General features: G+C 43.2%; 1 protein-coding gene across 1 annotated transcript in view; it reads right to left on the reverse strand.

The window, feature by feature from the left end:
* Window positions 1-19,818, reverse strand: part of STK32B (serine/threonine kinase 32B) — a 415,797-nt gene that overhangs the window by 101,768 nt on the left and 294,211 nt on the right. The window contains 1 exon segment of the mRNA XM_030192595.1: window positions 7,140-7,229. Coding sequence (XP_030048455.1) covers window positions 7,140-7,229 — 90 coding nt within the window.

The raw sequence follows: 19,818 nt of genomic DNA on the forward strand, positions 1-19,818 counted from the left end.
ACCCTGAAGCACCCCCTGTGTGGGCGAAACATGGTCCACGTCGGGTAATTTTATTAATAAAGAAATTGTAGCCAACAGCACTCTTTGACCGCTGTTTGTGCCATCTTGCTATTTTCAGGGCATAGACTGTAGAAGTCTGCCCAGCATTGGACTTACTCCCCAACTACTGGAATTGCTGTCAAATCCCACTCCAGCCCATCCAGATCTGACTAGCCATAATTGTGACACAAACTGTAGAACTCTGCCTAGCACTGGCCTTACTTTCCAATTACTGAAGTTACCATCTAAGCATCATTAAGTTTTGTTTTGCTTCCATTCTCTTTCCATATAGGAATCCTTTGTATTCTCGTAACCACTCCCAATCCCACCCCACCCCGCCCCCGTCCCGCCTCTCTACCCTCTCTAGATTGTTTTATATACATTTTACAGCTCAGGAGAGGGACTTTGGACTGATGGTGTCTGAGGATCTCAAGGTGACAAAACAACATGACAATGCGGTGGTCATGGCCAGAAGGACGCTAGGTTACATAGAGAGAGGTATAACCAGCAAAAGAAAGGAGGTGTTGACGCCCCTGCACAAGTCATTGGTGAGGCCCTACTTGGAGTATTATGTTCAGTTTTGATGGTCGCATCTTGCTAAGGACGTAAAAAGACTTAAAGCAGTTCAGAGAAAAGCAACAAAATGGTATGGAGTTTGTGCCACAAGACATACGAGGAGAAACGTGATAACCTGAAGATGTACACCCTGGAAGAAAGGAGAGACAGGGGTGATATGATATAGGCATTCAAATATTTGATCAAATATTTGAAAGGTATTAATATACAAACAAACCTTTTCCAGAGAAGGAAAGGTAGTAGAACTAGAGGACATGAATTTAGATTGCAAGGGGGCTGACTCAGGAATAACATCAGGAAGTACTTTTTCACAGAGAGGGTGGTAGACACCTGGAATGTAGAGATGAAAACAGTAACACAATTCAAAAACGTGTGGGATAAACACAAAGGAATCCAGTATGGAAGACATGAGACCAAACAAGTTTAGAGGTGATTAAATGGCAACACTAGAAATTGAGAAGCAAAAACCAGTGCTGGACAGACTCCTATGGTCTGTGCACTAATTGTAGCTGGACAGATAGCCTGTGCTGGGCAGACTTGTGTAGTCTGTGAGTTACGATATTTGATGTTTTTTCTAAAATATTATTTTTAATTATATCTCCACTTCCCCTCTCTACCTCAAGAAGCCTAGACTAGGTGAAGAAAAGTTCCTTGTGAACTATTCCTGAGGGTTCCAGTCAGTGGTGTGCTGGTAAATTTTTAACAACAGGCTCTCTCCCCGGTCCACCTCGGCGCCCCCCCCCCCCCATCCACCTCTGCGCCCCCCCTAAAATTGCAGAGCTGGCTATAGCCGGGGGGGGGGGGGGGGGGCATTGCATTACTCTCTCCAGGAAAAAAAAATTAAATGATCCCAGGTTCCAATCTAATTCATGTTTAATATGGGATAAAATACCATAAATAAGTAAATAAATATAAACTTTTAACGTTCAGCACCTGATTCTCAAAGTGGACATATTCCAAACACTATAATGAAAATAAAATTATTTTTTTCTACCTTTGTTGTCTGGTGACTTTGATTCTCTGATCATGCTGGCCCAGTATCTGATTCTGCTGCTATCTGTCCTCTTAACTCCGTTTCCAGGGCTTCCTTTCCATTTATTTCTTTTCTTTCCTCCTTTCTTCTTCATTTCTGGTCCTCCGCAGACTTGACTGTACTGTGGACCCAGCTTCTGCCTATTTTCTCCATCCATGTGCAGTTTCTCTCCTCACTTCCTTTTCCCTCATCTAATCTCCTTCCTCTATCTTCCCTCCATGTCCAGCATTTCTTCTCTCTCCCTTCCCTCCATCCATGTCCAGAATTTCTCTTGCCCTTCCTTCCATCCATGTCCTGAAACTCTCCTCTCTCCCCTGCCCCTCTCTACCCATCCATGCCCAGCATTTCTCTCCCCTGCCCCCCTCTACCCATCCATGCCCAGTAATTCTCTCCCCTGCCCATCCATACCCAGCAATTCTCTCCCCTGCCCATCCATGCCCAGCATTTCTCTCCCCTGCCCCCTCTGCCCATCCATGCTCAGCAATTCTCTCCCCTGCCCCCCTCTACCCATCCATGTCCAGCATTTCTCTCCCCTGCCCCCCAATTCTGTCTCCTGCCCCCCTCTGCCCATCCATGCCCAGCATTTCTCTCCCCTGCCCCCTCTACTCATCCATGCCCAGCATTTCTTTCCCCTGCCCCCTCTGCCCATCCATGCCCAGCAATTCTCTCCCCTGCCCCCCTCTGCTCTTCCATGCCCAGCATTTCTCTCCCCTGCCCCCTCTACTCATTCATGCCCAGCACTTCTCTCCCCTGCCCCCTCTGCCCTTCCATGCCCAGCATTTCTCTCCCCTTCCCCCCTCTGCCCGTCCATGCTCAGCAATTCTCTCCCCTGCCCCCCTCTACCCATCCATGCCCAGCATTTCGCTCCCCTGCCCCCCAATTCTGTCCCCTGCCCCCCTCTACTCATCCATGCCCAGCATTTCTTTCCCCTGCCCCCCTCTGCCCATCCATGCCATTCCATTCTCTCCCCTGCCCCCCTCTGCCCATCCATGCCCAGCAATTCTCTCCCCTGCCCCCTCTACTCATCCATGCCCAGCAATTCTCTTCCCTCCCCTGCCCTCCCGCTCCCAAACACGTCCAACGATGTCCTTCGCCCCCACCCTCCCCTCTCGCTCCTATCCGTCAGTTTCTCTTACCGCCCTCAAAGCGCCGCTTATTTAAAGCGCTGCTGCCCATCTTCAGCCTTCCCTGCTTGTTTCGGATGAGTTCTTCCCTCAGTCCCGCCTTCGCGGAAAAAGGAAATGACGTCAGAAGGCGGGAATGAGGGAAGAACTCATCCAAAACAAGCAGGGAAGGCTGAAGACGGGCAGCAGCGCTTTAAATAAGCGGCGCTTTGAGGGTGGTAAGAGAAACTGACGGATAGGAGTGAGAGGGGAGGGTGGGGGCGAAGGACATCGTTGGACGTGTTTGGGAGCGGGAGGGGAGGTAAGCATGGCCTGTGATGGCGCCTTCCTGCCATGCTTACCTCTCCTAATGGAGCCGGCTCGCCCCCAACAACAACCGGCTTGCAAGAGCTGTCAAAATTTAACAAGCAGCTCTTGCGAGCCGGAGCGAGTCGGCTCCAGCACACCACTGGTTCCAGTCATCTAGCAAGGACCCTCAACTTGTAACCACACTTACTGAGAAATCCCTATAATAATCCATCAACCATTGAGTGACATCAGGTAGAGCAGGTAGAGGTGTCATGAAAAGAGCATATTTAGAGCTCTAAAACAGGAAATAAGCTCCTGACTGTTGAGAGGTAAGAGGAATTTGAAAAATTGGGTTGATCAATGAAGATGTACACAGCACCATAAGTATATGAGATGCTGTGCCCAGATGGGAATTGTTGTTGAATATTCTGAAGATCCCCGTTTTATTAAAAAAGTATAGACTATGTATTACTAAAGATATGTTGAATGTGGGTGATTGAACTGTGAAATATGTAGAATTGTGGATGATTGGGACATAACTAAATCATATTTAAAGTAAGTCCCCACATCAATACTATCAGGTCCATTCAAGGTGACTTTTTTTTACAGAAAGGCACTTAGGTGGATTTTTTGAATTTATGCACATATGTGCATATATGCAAGCATATATGTCATTATTCTAATAAATTATGCATGTAATCATCTTATAACTTAGTGTATACCTTATAGAATTACCCTCAACAAGTGTAACATACTTTTAATTATATATATTATTTCAATGGCACATGGAGGGTAATTTTATTAAAGTTGCACTTAGTTAACACCCATTTTCATGAGTCTACTTTATGCTTATTGCATTCCACTTAACTTTATAAAATAATAGTGGAGGTGTAAAATAATTTGTGTACAGGTTAGTACATACACCAGCTTGAGGATTAGTATAAATGTTAGCGCATATTTTTCACCCATATGCACATAAAGGAAATTTGTATTCCATGGGGTCAATATCCTGCTGTTGGGCAGTGAGCGTTTTGCTCACTGCCGATGGTGATAATCCCAGATATTCAAGGTTGGGACCAGTGCGGGCTTCAGGCTTTGAATATTTTAACACATAGCTGCTTAAGTCAATATTCATCACTTACGCGGTCGTAGGTTACTGCAGCGGTTCCCAAACTGTGTGCTGCGGCTCCCTGGTATGCTGCAGCGAACTCTCAGAGGTGCCGCAGCACATCGCTCCCTTCTTTCTCCTCATGCAGGTCCGGCATCTGCCACTTCCTGCTTCTTTCCCCACTGCCGCTGCATTGCTTGTAGCTTACATTTTCGGGCCATATGCGATTCACACAGGCACCGCAGGGACTTCCCTCTGCCACGTATGGCCCTCGCAACAGGAAGTTGCATCAGAAAGGGCTGGATGGAGCAGACTGGGAAGACCCCAGAGTGCCTGTGTTTATCGTGGATGCCCCAAAAATGTAAGCTGCAAGCACTGCAGCAGCAGGGGTAGGAGTAGGAAGCGGCAGCGATCCTCGATCTGCAGAAAGGAAGGTAGCGAGCGATGCTGGATTTAGAGAAGGAAGAGGTGTGCTGGTGTGAGAGGATGGGGCTGTAGGGAGGCAGAGGTGTGCTGGTTTGAGAGGAGGGGGCTGCAGAGAAAGGGATACCCATGTGTGTGGGGGGGGGGGGGTGGAGACTCATGTGGCCAGGGGGGTGTAGAGACCCATGTGATGGGGGGGGGCGCCATGAACCAAAAAACTTTGGGAACCCCTGGTAAACTAGTGGGCTCATTTTCGAAAGAGAAGGACATCCATCTTTCGACATAAATCGGAAGATGGACGTACTTCTCCCAGGGATGTCCAAATTGGTATAATCGAAACCCGATTTAGGACGTCTCCAACTGCACTCAGTCGCAAGGACGGCTAAAGTTCAAGGGGGCATGTCGGAGGCGGGACTTGGGCGTCCCTTACAAACACTTTAACGTTTTCACCCGGACTTGTTTTTATTACTACTAAGGCACAAAAAGGTGCCAGAAATTACCAGATGACCAGCGGAGAGAATCGGGGATGACCTCCCGTTACTCCCCCAGTGGTCACTAACCCCCTCCCACCCTCAAAACTCATCATTAAAAATATGTTGTGCCAACCTCAGATGTCATACTCAGGTCCATGACAGCACATGGAGGTCCCTGGAACAGTTTTAGTGGGTACTGCAGTGCACTTCAGACAGGTGGACCCAGGCCCATACCCCCTACCTGTTACATTTGTGGAGGAAAGAGCGAGCTCTCCAAAGCCCACCACAAACCCACTGTACACACATATAGGTGCCCCCCTTCACCCGTAAGGGCTATGGTAGTGGTGTAGAGTTGTGTGTAGTGGGTTTTGGGAGGCTCAGCACACAAGGTAAGGGAGCTATGTTCCTGGGAGCAATTTATGAAGTCCACTGCAGTGCCCCCTAGGGTACCCAGTTGGTGTCCTGGCATGTCAGGGAGATCAGTACAGTAGAAATGCTGGCTCCTCCCACGACCAAATGGCTTGCATTTGGCCGTTTTTGACATGGACGTCTTTGGTTTCGAAAATCGCTGAAAGTCAGAAACGTCCATGTCTAGGGATGACCAAATCTAGGGATGTCCAAATTTAAAGATTTGGACATCCCTGATGGTATTTTTAAAATGAAAGATGGACGTCCATCTTGTTTGAGCAGGGACTGTCTTTCTTCTATGTTTGTGCAGCGCTGCGTACACTTTGTAGCGCTATATAAATGCTAAATAGTAGTAGTAGTAGTTTCAAAAATACAGGTTTCCTTGCCCCTGGATTTCACCATTTTGCAAGGACATCCAAATTGCAACTTGGACGTCCCTTTCGAAAATGCCCCTCCATGTCACTTAAGAGTTGAATATCAGTGCTTAAGCAGCTAAGTGCTGACTATGGAACGCCCCCAACATAGCCAGCTTGTGTTCAGCGCTAGCCAACCAAGCGATTTAACCGGTCAGCAGCTGGCTAAATCACTTTAAATATCAGCCGTATGTGCATAAGTGCATAAGCCGTATGTGCATAATTTTATTAGCACTTTTGCACCCCTTGCATGTGCCCAGTTATAGAATTGCCCTCATAGGTCTATTGCTGATGTATGTGCACATGCCTAAATGTGGTATTTATTTGCAAAACTGTGCCCCGTCCATGCCCCTTCCATGTGAATGCCCCCCCCTTGCATTTACGAGCTAAGTAGTTTGTGTGCTTATTTAATTTATAATTCTAATGGACGTTTTGTTTTGATTGGTGAATTGTTGTCTTATTTATGTTTGTATATTGTGATTTTTTGTTTGATTATGTATGATTTTTCTACTCTGCCTTGGACAACGGAGGAATAAAATCAATAAACTCTATACTGTAGAAAAGCACTGAACTCTTTGCTAGCACTTATGCACATACATGTACATGCACGCGAATAAGTACTATTATTCTATGGGACCAATATTCAGGCCGCAGGAGGCAGCCTGGCTATCTCCCATGGTTGGCAGTGAGACTGGATATTCAATGCCAGGCCATTTCCAGAGACTGACATAGATTATCCGGTCTAATTTTGGTGATTTAAACTTAACTGACCAAGCCAATATTCAGCACTGGTTATGTTTAAATTGGCCAAAGATAGGCTTGCTATTTTTGCAGCCAAACTTAGCCGGCGATGCACTCAATATTAGTGGATAGCCAGGAGTTGTTCCTGGCCTTTTAAATTTAAGCAAGGAAATAGTGCTTAAATTTAATCACCTTATTATAGAATGCAACTCTTCCCCTGCCGAAATAGGGACCTTTTCTAGATAGATAAATTAGACTATTCTGTATATAAATAAAACAACCAAATGTATAGTTAGAACTCCTATGGGTTTTTTAAAAAGTTATGCATGCGGTCAGCACTGCTTTTCACCATACAAATGATTTTCACTATCAGTCTTATAGTGTGTAAATATTTACATAATACCAGTACTTTCTATAGTGATATTTCCACAATTGTACTGCAATACAATCCACAATGGGTTAAAGTTATGTTTCATTGCAAAATTCCTGCTTTAAATCTTGTAGAAATCTTACCCATATAGGGCTTAGTTCCAGCCATGGAGGAAGCTTTCTCTGATCCTTTCACAATAGTGGCTATGTTAAAATCAGTTATGTGAACATGTCCTGAAATATAAATGCAGAACTACAAGTTAATTAAGTGATTTTTGAATCCCAAGTAGCCCCACCCCATTTCATTTCATTTTCATACTACCTGCTACACCAAGTGGGTTACAATAAACATACTGTATATAATGTACTGTAATGGAAATACTTTTAAAACAAATAGGAGGAAATATTTTTTCACTCAACGAATAGTTAAGCTCTGGAACTCTTTGCCGGAGGATGTGGTAACAGCAGTTAGTGTATCTGGGTTTAAAAAAGGTTTGGACAAATTTTTGGAGGAAAATTCCATAGTCTGCTATTGAGACAGACATGGGAAGCAACTGGTTTCCCTGAGATTTGTAGTATGGACTGTTGCCACGATTTGGGTTTCTGCCAGGTACTTGTGACCTGGCTTGGCCACTATTTGGAAAAGAACATATTGGGCTAGATGGACCATTGGTCTGACCTAGTATCTGCCTCATAATCAAAAGTCAAAGGCGTCCAAAAAGCGACCCAAATCGGGAGATGGGCGTCTTTTTCGCATGGGTGCCCAAATCGGTATAATCGAAAGCCGATTTTGGCCGTCTTCAACTGCACTCCGTCACGGAAACGGCCAAAGTTGACGGGGGCGTATCGGAAGTGTGGTGAAGGCGGGACTGGGGCAAGTTTATCGGCCGAGGAGAGATGAGCGTCCTCGTCCAATAATCGAAAAAAGAAAGGCATTTTTAGCGCGAATTTGGGTCACTTTTTTTGGACCCTTTTTTTTCACGAACAAGTCCCAAAAAAGTGCCCTAAATGACCAGATGACCACCGGAGGGAATCGGGGATGACCACCCTTGACTCCCCCAGTGGTCACTAACCCCCTTCCACCCAAAAAAAACAACTTTAAAAACTTTTTTTCCAGCCTGTATGCCAGCCTCAAGTGTCATACCCAGCTCCATCACAGCAGTATGCAGGTCCCCGGCGCAGTTGTTAGTGGGTGCAGTGGACTTCAGCCAGGTGGACCCAGGCCCATCCCCCCCTACCTATTACACTTGTGGTGGTAAATGGAAGCGCTCCAAACCACCCCCAAAACCCACTGTATCAACATCTAGGTGCCCCCCTTCAGCCATAAGTGCTATGGTAATGGTGTAGATTTGTGGGGAGTGGGTTTGGGGGGGATTTGGGGGGCTCAGCACCCAAGGGAAGGGAGCTATGGACTTCAGAGGTAGTTTGCTTTGTTTTTTTAATTGTTACAAGTGCCCCCTAGGGTGCCCATTTGGTGTCCTGGCATGTCATGGGGACCAGTGCACTACGAATCCTGGCCCCTCCCACAACCCAATGCCTTGGACTTGGTCGTTTTTGAGCTGGGCGCCTTTGGTTTCCATTATCACTGAAAAAGAAAACCGCCCACCTCAAATTCTCACAAATCCAATGCATTTGGCTGGCACAAACCATATTATCGGAAAAAAGATGGACGCCCATTTTTTTCAAAAATACGGTTTGTCCCGCCCCTTCACATACCCATTCTCAGAGATAGACGCCCATGGAGATGGGTGTTCGCGTTCGATTATGCCCCTCCACGGCTACTCTTATGTTCTTATGTAATAACAGCAGTTACAAAACTCATATACAAACATGCAAAAGTCTTTAAAGAAGGCTGCCTTATTTGTAGTTTAGTTAAACTGATTAGTATTTGGGTTACTTTAGAAGAACAGATTCCTTATATAGCATCCTATTCTCCCCCCCACCCTCTACTTCAATTCCAGTTTTTGTATAGAAAGTATCTGAAGGATAGATGACAATATTTTTTTCTTTTAACTTGGCTCGATTAGATAAAGTTGATGTAATTCTGGAAAACCACAAGGGACAATTGGCAAAATAAAGTGTTGAAAAAAAATAAAACAACTTGAAAACAGTTCTGAGCAAAAGATTATGGCAGTCATTTTAGAAGCACTGTTCCAATCCCAGCACATTATCCTCTGGATTCTATAAAGGATGCTCAAGTGTGAATGCCCAAATTTGGGCACGATCCCGAGATGCGTGCACAACCAATTGAGTAATGAGCCAATTAACATCAATTGGATGCTAGCAATCAATTACTGATGTTAATTGGCACCAATTTGGATTTGCATGCACAGCTTGCTCTGTGTATTAATGCGCACCCAAATCCCATAGCATAGGGGGCGTGGCCATGGGAGTAGCATGTGCAGGGTCAGGGTCATTCTGGAAATTTGCACACAGTGTTATAGAATATTGTGGAGGTGCACCCAAATTGGTTGCCAAGAATTACACCTGGATTTAGCAGGCATAATCCTGTTGCCCAAATTTGGGCACGAGAGTCAGAATTATACAATATGTACACAATTTTCTATAAAGGGCACTCAACTCGAAGTTCCCTTTACGGAATAGCACTGGACGCTGATTTTTTTACCAGTGCCCACATTTGGGTGCCGTTTACTGAACCTGGCCCTATAAGTATACACAGTTAAAATGTATAAGCCAGTGTTTTACAATAGGGCAGGACAAAATGTTTAAGCCACAAAAACATATATGTTACACTATAGGTTGCTTCTATTACTACTACTACTACTTAACATTTCTAGAGCGCTACTAGGGTTACGCAGCGCTGTACAGTTTAACAAAGAAGGACAGTCCCTGCTCGAAGGAGCTTACAATCTAAAGGACGAATTGGAAAGGTACTAATTGGAACTTGGTTTTTGAACAATTTTTGGTTTCACCATAAGTGCGTATAATATATTTATATACACCTTTAATAGCTGTACCCCTGACGCAGCCCGAGGGCGAAACGCGGCCACGTCGGCACTCCCCTCCCGGCATTGTCCAGATCGTTTTGCTTATTAAGTACTTTTGGAAGGACCATCTGCCGAACCTGAAGACCCCTGAAGAAGGCCCCCTCGGCCGAAACACGGACCGCGCTGGGTCCCAACAAATCACCCCGGCCTTCAACATCCGTGACTTCCGTCTGGTCCCTCTGCATGTAAGTGGCACAGCGTGTAAATACAAGGGCACATTCACATAGGTGCAGCATGGAAGGGGTGTGGGTAGTGTTGCCACTTATGCACACAACTTACAGAAAACAGCCAAATACATGCACTCTTGCAGAATTTGTGTGCCTGCAGTTATTCTAGGTCTATGGCTGATGTAACTGTAGGTTAAACTAGTATTCCTAAATGGAATCTAGGTGCCAAATGCTGTTTTTAATAGACTCCTAAGTGGTGCCCACTTATAGAATTACTCCCTAAATACTGGGATCCACAGCTAGCCAGGATAGAAACCACATTGTCAGAAATACTGGAATACTACTGCTACTACCGATAATTTCTATACTGCTGCTAGACATGCCACACTGTACAGATAAATCAAATAGATAGGACAAAAGATTTTTGATGTGCAGGGACCTTAAAACATGACCAAAATTATTCCCAGCATCATACTCAATTCACATATCTTTAACTACTTTGCTAAACATATCATTTTCATAATATGGATCTTCAAATATATAACAACACAGGTACTGCAGAATCAACTTATCTTAAGCAGCTGAGTGTGAGTCATCATTGACCCAAAATACTATTTTAAGAATTTTTTGTTTAAATAACATTGCAGGAAAAAAATAAAGCTAGTTAGCTTCAAATTTCAAAAATAGTCAGAACCACTGTACAGATACACATTAGAAACAGTCTCTGCTCCGCAGACCTTATAATCTAGCCAAGACAGACAGACAGACAAGTCAAATGAAAGGGTTAGAGAAAAAATTTTTAAAGGAAAAATATGGTTAAAACTTTGGATCAGGAACATCCAAAGTTTAATATGAAAACCAACCTAAAAATATATAGGATTTCAGGTGGAATTTGAATACTGTCAGAAAGGGGAAATACTGCTTTTCCAGGCATAAGGGACTAGATTCTATGGGCCCTGCTTACTGAGCTATGCTATTGGAGCGCTAGCATTTTTAGCACATGCTAATGCTAGAAATGCCCATTGGAATATAGGGGTGTTTCTATCATTTAGCATATGCTAATTTTCACACATGCTAAAAACGCGCACCTTAGAAAAACAGAGCCCTATATATGGTGCCTGAAAAAATGGCGCTGAAAATATTTCCGCCTAGGCTATGCATTTGCTGTAAACCGAGCCTAGATTTATGTGTGGTTTATAGGATATGCCTAGCGGGTTTATAGAGTATGCCTAATTGCCATGTCTGCGCCTAACTTTAGGCAGGTCCATTTATGCCAAGTAAAACTTGGTGTAAATACCGGAGCCAAAGTTAGGCATGAAACAGGTGTATTCTATAACCCTGTGCATAGATTTTTGGAACACCCACAGCCTGCCCATTCCGCTCCCATGGCCACACCCCTTTTTGGTAGTGCACATTGGAGTTTGCGCGCACCACTTTACAGAATACGCCTTGCATCTTGTGTGTGTAAATTCTAATTAATGCCAATTGGTGTCAATAATAGCTTAAGTGGCAGTTATCGGCGCTGATTGGCTTGTTAAGTAATTAAATTGTGTATGCAAACCCAGAATTTGACCAGATTTACACATGCAATTTCAGTCATGCTATATAGAATCTGGGAGATGGTGTTCCAAAGTGGGAGGCACAATGTTGGGAGCTGGCAATGAGGATGGAGGGCATAGGTAAGAACAGCTTGCTTTTATGACTGGAGGTCAGGAGGAGAGACAGAGGTTCAAAACCATTACAACACAGCACATACGGGGTTCATAAAGTTATCTGAAAGAGCAAATGACCAGTTGATCATAGGAAGAAATCTCTTTCTTGAGCCCTTGTGCATTTAAATGGACTCCATTGCTTCTTCTGTTGTTCAGAAAGATACATTGTCATCAGTTCACAAAACCCAGAAAAGAGTAGCATTATGTACTTTGTAGAAAGATACTCTTTTTTTTAGTGACCAATGGGAGGGCAAGCCCTATATGTTAGCAGCTGTGTCTTTCACATATGGCTTGTTTTTTGGCCCCTACTCTGCAAATATCTATATAAATGAAGCCTCCACATAGCTTCGCATACCTCATAGGCTACCTTTGATAAACAGAAACACAGTGAGGCCGATATTCAAAGCAACTTAAGCAGGCAGGAGCCTTTTCTGCCAGCTTAAATAGCTTTCTACTGCCTAACTGGGGATATTCATTTGCACTTAACTGGATAGTGCTGCTGAATATCCCCAGAGACCACTCAAACAAAAAGTGGGCAGGTCAGGGGTGGCACTGGGGAGGAGCCCCAGGTTATGTGGGTGCTGGAAATGTTCAGTTCCGGCACCAACATAGCTATGGGCCTTGTTTAGGACATGGTGATTTAGGAATGTTCCCGTTAGACCATCAAAAAGTAAAAAGAGCACTCAGGGAGAACATGGTCACAAAGAGACTAAATTAAGTCATTGCTTCAGTCTTTCCTGATGAGGATGTAAGGGAGCTACTTGAGCCCGAAATGGTATTTAAGGGTGACAATACAGAAGAGCTGAAAGAAATCATGGTGAACCTGGAAGATGTAATAAGCTAAGTCAACAAGTTAAAAAGCAGCACATTTCCTGGACCATATGGTTTACACCCAAAGTTGCTAAAGAAGCTCAAAAATGAAATTGCATGTCTCCTATTGGTAATCTGTAACCCGTCATTAAAATCATCCATGGTACCTGAAGATTGAAAGGAGGCCAACATAAAGCTAATTTTTAAAAATAATTCCAGTGGTGATTTAGGAAATTACAAACCGATAATGGTGGAAACTATTATAAAGAACAAAATTACCAAACACAAACTTGGTTTAATGGGGCAGAGTCAACATATTCAGCCAATCTGCTGCATTTTTTTGAAGGCGTAAATACATATGTGGAAAAAGGGGAGCTAGTTCATGTAGTATATTTAAATTTTCAGAAAACTTTTGACAAAGGTCTGTTGTGATCTGGAAACTAGTTAACTAGTTAAAAGACAACAGAGAGTATGATTAAATGGACAACTTTCTCAATAAAGGAAGGCAGACACCACAATGCCTTCAAATTAGCATTAAAATTTCACCTTTTCAGAATTGCATGTCCTTTCATCATAACTTTACCCATCTGCCCTGCTATTGTGACTTTCTGCCTTTCTCTTCTCTGTCTCCCCTCTTTCCCCCTCCTCACTCCATGGTGTGCCCTCTTCCCCTTATCTCTTCTTTGTTCTCTTTCATTTCTTTTTTTTTTTTTAATTGTTTTTTGTAAACCGCATTGAAGCCTTTGTTAGACCCCATGCAGTATATCTAGCATGTGAAATAAATAAATAGATCTGTACTGGGACCATCGCTTTTTAACATATTTATAAATGATTTTGAAATGGAAATGAGTGAGGTGATCAAGTTTGCAGATGACACAAAAATGCATGTGAACTGCATGAAATTGCAGAAGGCTGGAAGTCTGGGTATCCAAATGGCAAATTACATTAACCCCGGGATTCTATATATCGCACCTAGCATTCAAAGCCGAAATCCAAGTGTATTCTACAACAACATGCATAACTTAATAGCCAATCAGCATTTTTAAATGCACTTATTAAGCAATAATAAGTACTAATTTGCAATAATTAGAAATTACACACATAACTCACTAAGGGCCCTGTTTACTAAGGTGCGTTAGTGTTTTTAGTGCATCTACACTTAGCATGCACACTAACTATGTAGGCGCCTATCGGGATATTGTAGGCACATACATGGTTAACGCGTGTTCATGGTTAGCACGCATTAAAAATGTTAACGCGCCTACAGGACCCTAAGTGTATTCTGTAATGCATAGCGCCTAAATTCTAATGTGTAGAGCCAAAAAGGGGCATGGTTATGGGTGGGAAAATAGGCGTTTCATGGGCATTCCAAAATTTATGCACGTTGTTATAGAATATTCTTCTCAAATTTCTGACTTGGGTCTTGGCCCAGTCTAATACCAGCTTTGTACATTCCAAAAAGTGACATATTTCAATCACTAACTATAAAATAACATGTCTGGTCATGTTATTTTTCTAATCACATTGTCCAAGTCTCTGGTTTCTGCATTCCTCTGTTTTCTCTTCTTTTCGTCCATTTGACTTTTCTTTTCTCTCCATGTCCACCATCCATCTCCCTTCTATGTTCAAGTCTTTATCCTCCCTCTGCGTCCTTGCTGTTATCCCCCCCCATGTCCAGCACCTCACCTTTGTGACCCTGCTCTGATCCTTCCCTGTGGCCATAATCTCCCCCTATTCCTAACCTCATGTCCAACATGTCCTGCATCTTGTCCTTCCTTGTGTGCAGAATCTTCTCCCATTCTTTCACTCATGTCCATCATCCCCTCTCTGTGTCCAGTCCTTCCCTGCATCCATTCTCCCCCCCCCCATTCCTTCCCTCGTCACCAGCATGCCCTGTGTCCTGTCTCTCCATGTGTCTAGAATTTCACCCCATTCCTTCCCTTATCCAGCAACCTTTGTGAGCATTCATTCTGGGTATCCAAAATCTTCCACCATCCTTTCTTCATAACCATCATGCCCTATGTCCTGTGTCCATCCCCCCATTCTTTCTCTCATGAGCAGCATTCCTTCCCTATATCCTCGATCCCCACTCCAGCATCTCCTCTATTTTCTGTTGTCTTCTGTGTCCTTTTTCCTAACCCCCCCCCCCCCAATCCAGCATATATTCTATTTTTCTGTCCTCGGTGTCCTTCCTTATTCCTCATTTTCCCCTTCTTGTTCTCTGGCACTCGCAAGTCTTCCTGTCCCCTACAGCAGCTCTCTTCCCTGCAACAGCTCCTTACCCATGGCTACCATTGAACCAACCAACGATGCAGCAATGATGCAGTCTTTAGAAGGCGGTGCAGGACCTCTCAGGTGCATCATGCTGATGGCTCTGTGGCGTCTCATCCCTAACACACAGATTTCCTGTTTCTGTGAGGGTGGGATTCCTGCCTCCCACCCTCAAAGAAGCAGAAAGTCTGTGTCGGACACCACAGAGCCGTCAGCATAACGTGACTGGGAAGTCCCGTGCTGCTTTGTAAGGATTATATTATCGCAGCAGGCCCTTGAGTGGCTAGGTGGATGCTGTCCTTTTGCAGTGATCCTCACCCTGCCTGGCAGCAACTCACAGATGTGACGTCCGGCTCCAGGGCCTTCCCTCTGCCGCATCCTTGCGTAAACAGGAAGTTGCATCAGTGTGGCAGAGGGAAGGCCCTACTGTAGGATGTCATGTCTGTGAGTTGCTGCCAGGCAGCGCCGATAGCACAATGTAAGTGTTGTGGCGGGGGTGGGATAGGGTGAGGAAGACATGTTGGTGTTGGAACTGCAGGAGGGAATGTGCTTCTGGGTGAGCCTGAGGCAAAACTGAGTGGGCCTACCCAGGCCCACCTATAGCTACCCCCCTGGAATATACTCCAATCAGGTGCCCTTTAGGAGCCTCTCCTGCCCGGGTAAACCCTGTTGAATATTGACCCCCATATACTTTAGGGTTACCCTAGTTTGTAACAGAATTACCTTAGTTAACAACCAAGAATAAAAGCAGAATGTTTGAATTCCATTTTGTATTTTGTACATTCCTAAGTTTTAGTTGTACTAATTGGTTCTCTTCCTATTAGAAGCTTTGAGCTACAAAATGAAACATTATTATTGATCTGTAAAGGTGTGAACATCACTTGTTTGGATTCATTTTCCCTTTTTGGGGTTTTGTTACTTCGTTGCTCTTTTATTTTAATAACTTAAAGTGCATAAATCATATTTAAATGTACAGAACTGTATCTAGGCGCATTAAAAAATGTACAAGTACAAAGACACAAAACGAAATAAAAAAAAAAATGCATGCCCACATAAATCCTGATTAGGATTAAGTCATCAAAGTGTGAAGTCGCACAAACAAAAAAAATTCTGCTGCTTTGCAAAAATCCATCTTATTATTCTACTCACTGCCATCCTGACAAACAGCAATATTCACTTCAGTGTGAGGAGGAGAATGAGAACTGGCTTGGATCAGACCAGACTAGCATCTTCTTTCATCACTGCCTGACAGATAAGTGTTAGTCCTGTCACTTAAGTCACAACTGCTTAAAATTCCTTTCTGTGCAAGTAGTAATGACATGATAATTGAACCCACCTCAAAGCAGCTCTCACCTGATAACCATCATCAAAAACCAAAGTGCTTAATTTAGGGGCCTTTTTACTAAGCCGCGGTAGGGCTAGCGTGTGGATAGCGAGTGCCAAACTGACCCTACCGCCAGGGTAGCGTGGAGCCCAGTGGTAGTTCTGAAGTTGGCAAACAGTTTCACGCAGTAGAAAGTAATTTTCCATTTTCTACGGTGGGGGGCATTCCTGGCGGTAATCAGAAGCAAGGTCATAATGCCACATGTGGCCTGATTACCGCATGAATAGCACATGAGCCAGGGGCATAGCCAGACTTTGGCGGGAGAGGGGTCCAGAGCCCGAGGTGATGGGGCACATTTTAGCCCTCCCCTGGTGCCGCTGACCCCCCTCGCCATTGCCGACCCCTCCCCTGGTGGCGCCGCTGCCAACTTTGACCCCCCCCCCACCGATGGCCCTCTCGACCCCCCTCCTGCCGCCAACCCTCCCCCACCGCTGCCTACCTTTGCTGGCAGGGAACCCCAACCCCCGCCAGCCGAGGTCCTCTTCTTCCAGCGCAAGGCTTCGTTCTGTTTCTGAGTCTGACGTCCTGCACATTGTACGTGTAGGACGTCAGACTCAGAAACAGAACGAAGCCTTGCGCCGGAAGAAGAGGACCTCAGCTGGAGGGGGTTGGGGTCCCCTGGCAGCAAAGGTAGCCCACGGCGACGGCAGGGGGTGAGGGTTGGCGGCAGGAGGGGGGGTCAAGAGGGTCATCAGCAGGGGGGTCCAGGGCCAAATCTACGGGGGCCCAGGCCCCCATGGCCCCACATAGTTACGCCACTGGCATGAGCCCTTACCACCTTCTAAATAGGTGGTGGTAAGGACTTAGGCAATAAATAGATGCATGCTAATTTTAATATTAGTGCACAGCCATTTACTGCCCTATTTAAAAAAGTTCATTTTCCCACCACGGTAAAAAATGACCCAGCGCATGCCAGTTCAATACACCAAAACTAGCACAGGCCACTTTTTACTGTGGCTTAATAAAATGGCCCCTTAATGTATTAAATGAAGCATCTGTAATGTTCTTTGGATAAGTTGCTCAAATGAAGAGAATTGTAGATCCAACTATAAAGCTATCTCAGAGGCATACATATTGCTGTGTTTTTTTTATTTTTAATTTGTTTATTAATTTTAAGCATCCTAACAAGAAGTCACTTGCTATTGAAATACAGCCATTGTTCAAATTGAATTATAGTTTCAAATAATAAACAAGGAAATAACAAAATAATATTACTTTCATCCTTTCACATATAATAATTGCTTTCTTAGACTTCATCATAAATGGAGGCAGTAGGAATTAGAGATGATTAAACTAAGTGGCAACTAAAAACAAAAATAACATGGTGGCGTAATATTCCCACATATATATTATTCTATTTTAACTGTTTCAAATCAAGAAATGATTTTAAATGTTCCAGTGCATAAAAGGTATACTTAACCTGACCCAATTTAACTATACATTTACATGGAAACGCTAGAAAGAAGGTCCCTCCTATATCAGATGTTTGTGATTTCAGTGCCAGGAAGGCTTTCCTTCTATGATGGGTTGATTTCGTGACGTCGGGAAAAACCTGAATCTTAACTCCACCAAAACACATTTAAAAATTTTTTTTTACATTTTTTATTTCTAATTTTATTTATTTACATTACAAGTTAACACACTTGATATGAAAAATGATACTAATACAGGAAAAAATATATCATAGGACATTTCCAAATTTTTTCAAGTAAGAGATAAATTATTTAAAGGTATTTTGGTTCGAGTCTTTCCAGACTTGCTCGAGAGACACAAAGGTGTAGACAGAAATTTTTACAACTGAAACAGGAAACAATACAGATTGGAGGAACTTTTTATTTAAAGTATCCTTGCAAGTGTTTGGTTACCTATCATTCGGTAAAATATGTATATTTTGATCCTTCGCAACTGTCTTCATTTTTAACAAATAAAAAGGCCGCATAAGATTGTAATTTCAAGCTTGTAAACATATACCTCTCGATTTAAGTTTATTATAAGTTTTCCTTTTATTTCTCCAGGATTTGATCATGGACTCCCATATTGCGGACTTATATGATCTAATAGACATTTAATTGATAAGGTGTTGGAAATATCCTATGACACATTTTAAAATTTTTAAAGTACAGTTTCCTTATATTATTTAAATCTTGTTCAAAAATTAATGAAACAATCAAAGTGGATCTTGGTGAAATTTCATCCAATATTTGTTCTAAGATCGCCGAAATGTTGTTTAAATCCAATTTACCTTCTCGAGGTTCTTGTCTTTCCCCTGCCTCACCTTTGGGATTAGGAATATAATATAATTTATTTATAGGTGGAATTGCATCCTGTGGAATTTTTATTACTCCGATTAAATATCTTTTAAACATGTCATAAGAATTAATCCCAGTGAGGTTAGGGAAATTTAACAAGCTCAGATTTAACCTTCTATTGAAGTTTTCAATCTGTTCAATTTATTGTTAAACCCAATCCTGACTTCACAAAGGTAATTTTATAAAGTCATTCCTGCACATATCTGGCTACACACACATACACACATAAGTGACTTCTTATAAAGTACAGACTGGTGTAAAAGTATATACCATGATGAGATAGCATGTACTGTACCAGCAAGTGTACACAGGGGAGGAGCTTGAGTGCATCATAGGCAGAGTTAGTATCTATATGCAAAAATTATGAAATACCTTAATCTGTACACATATGCCTTGTTGAGAAGGCTTCAGGTGCTTGATGTTAAAGGCAAAATGTTTGAATAGTTCCACAATTTTCTCATAGGAAGAACACAGAAAGTGAAATGTTCTTTGCAATATGGGGTTCCACAGGGTTTTGTTCCATTAATAAAAATTGTCTATGGTACCTGAAGATTAGAGGGTGGACAGGCGTGATCCAGAAATCTATAGGCTGGTGAGTCTGGCATAAATACAAGGTAAAATGGCAGAAACTATTATATATATTAAAAAAAAAAATCACTGAATATATGGATAAACATGGTTTAATGGAATAGAGTCAACACGGATTTGGCCATGGGAAGTCTTGTCTTGTGTGGATACAGGTTCAGTAGTTGGTATAACGTATCTAGATTTCCAGAAAGTTTTGACAAAATCCTCAAGAGAGACTCCTTAGGAAATTAGAAAGCCACGAGATAGGGGGCAAAATTCTGTTTTGGACTGGGAACTGGTTAAAAGAAAACAGAGAATAAGATTAAATAGCCAAGTCTCTCAATATAGGAAGGTGAATAGTGGAGGACTAAGTGGATCTGAACTGGGACCATTTCTTTTTAACACATGTATAAATTATGTGAAAATGGGAATAAAGGGTGAGTTAATCGAATCTGCAGATGATACATTATTCAAAGTTGTTAAATCACATGCAGGTTGTGAGAAATTGCAAGAGGACCTTGGGAGGCTAGACAGATGAAATTTAATGTTGACCAATAAAAAGTGATGGACACAGGGAATAATAAATTATAACTAC

Source organism: Microcaecilia unicolor, chromosome 2, assembly GCF_901765095.1.
Source record: "Microcaecilia unicolor chromosome 2, aMicUni1.1, whole genome shotgun sequence".
Classification (NCBI taxonomy): Eukaryota; Metazoa; Chordata; class Amphibia; order Gymnophiona; family Siphonopidae; genus Microcaecilia; species Microcaecilia unicolor.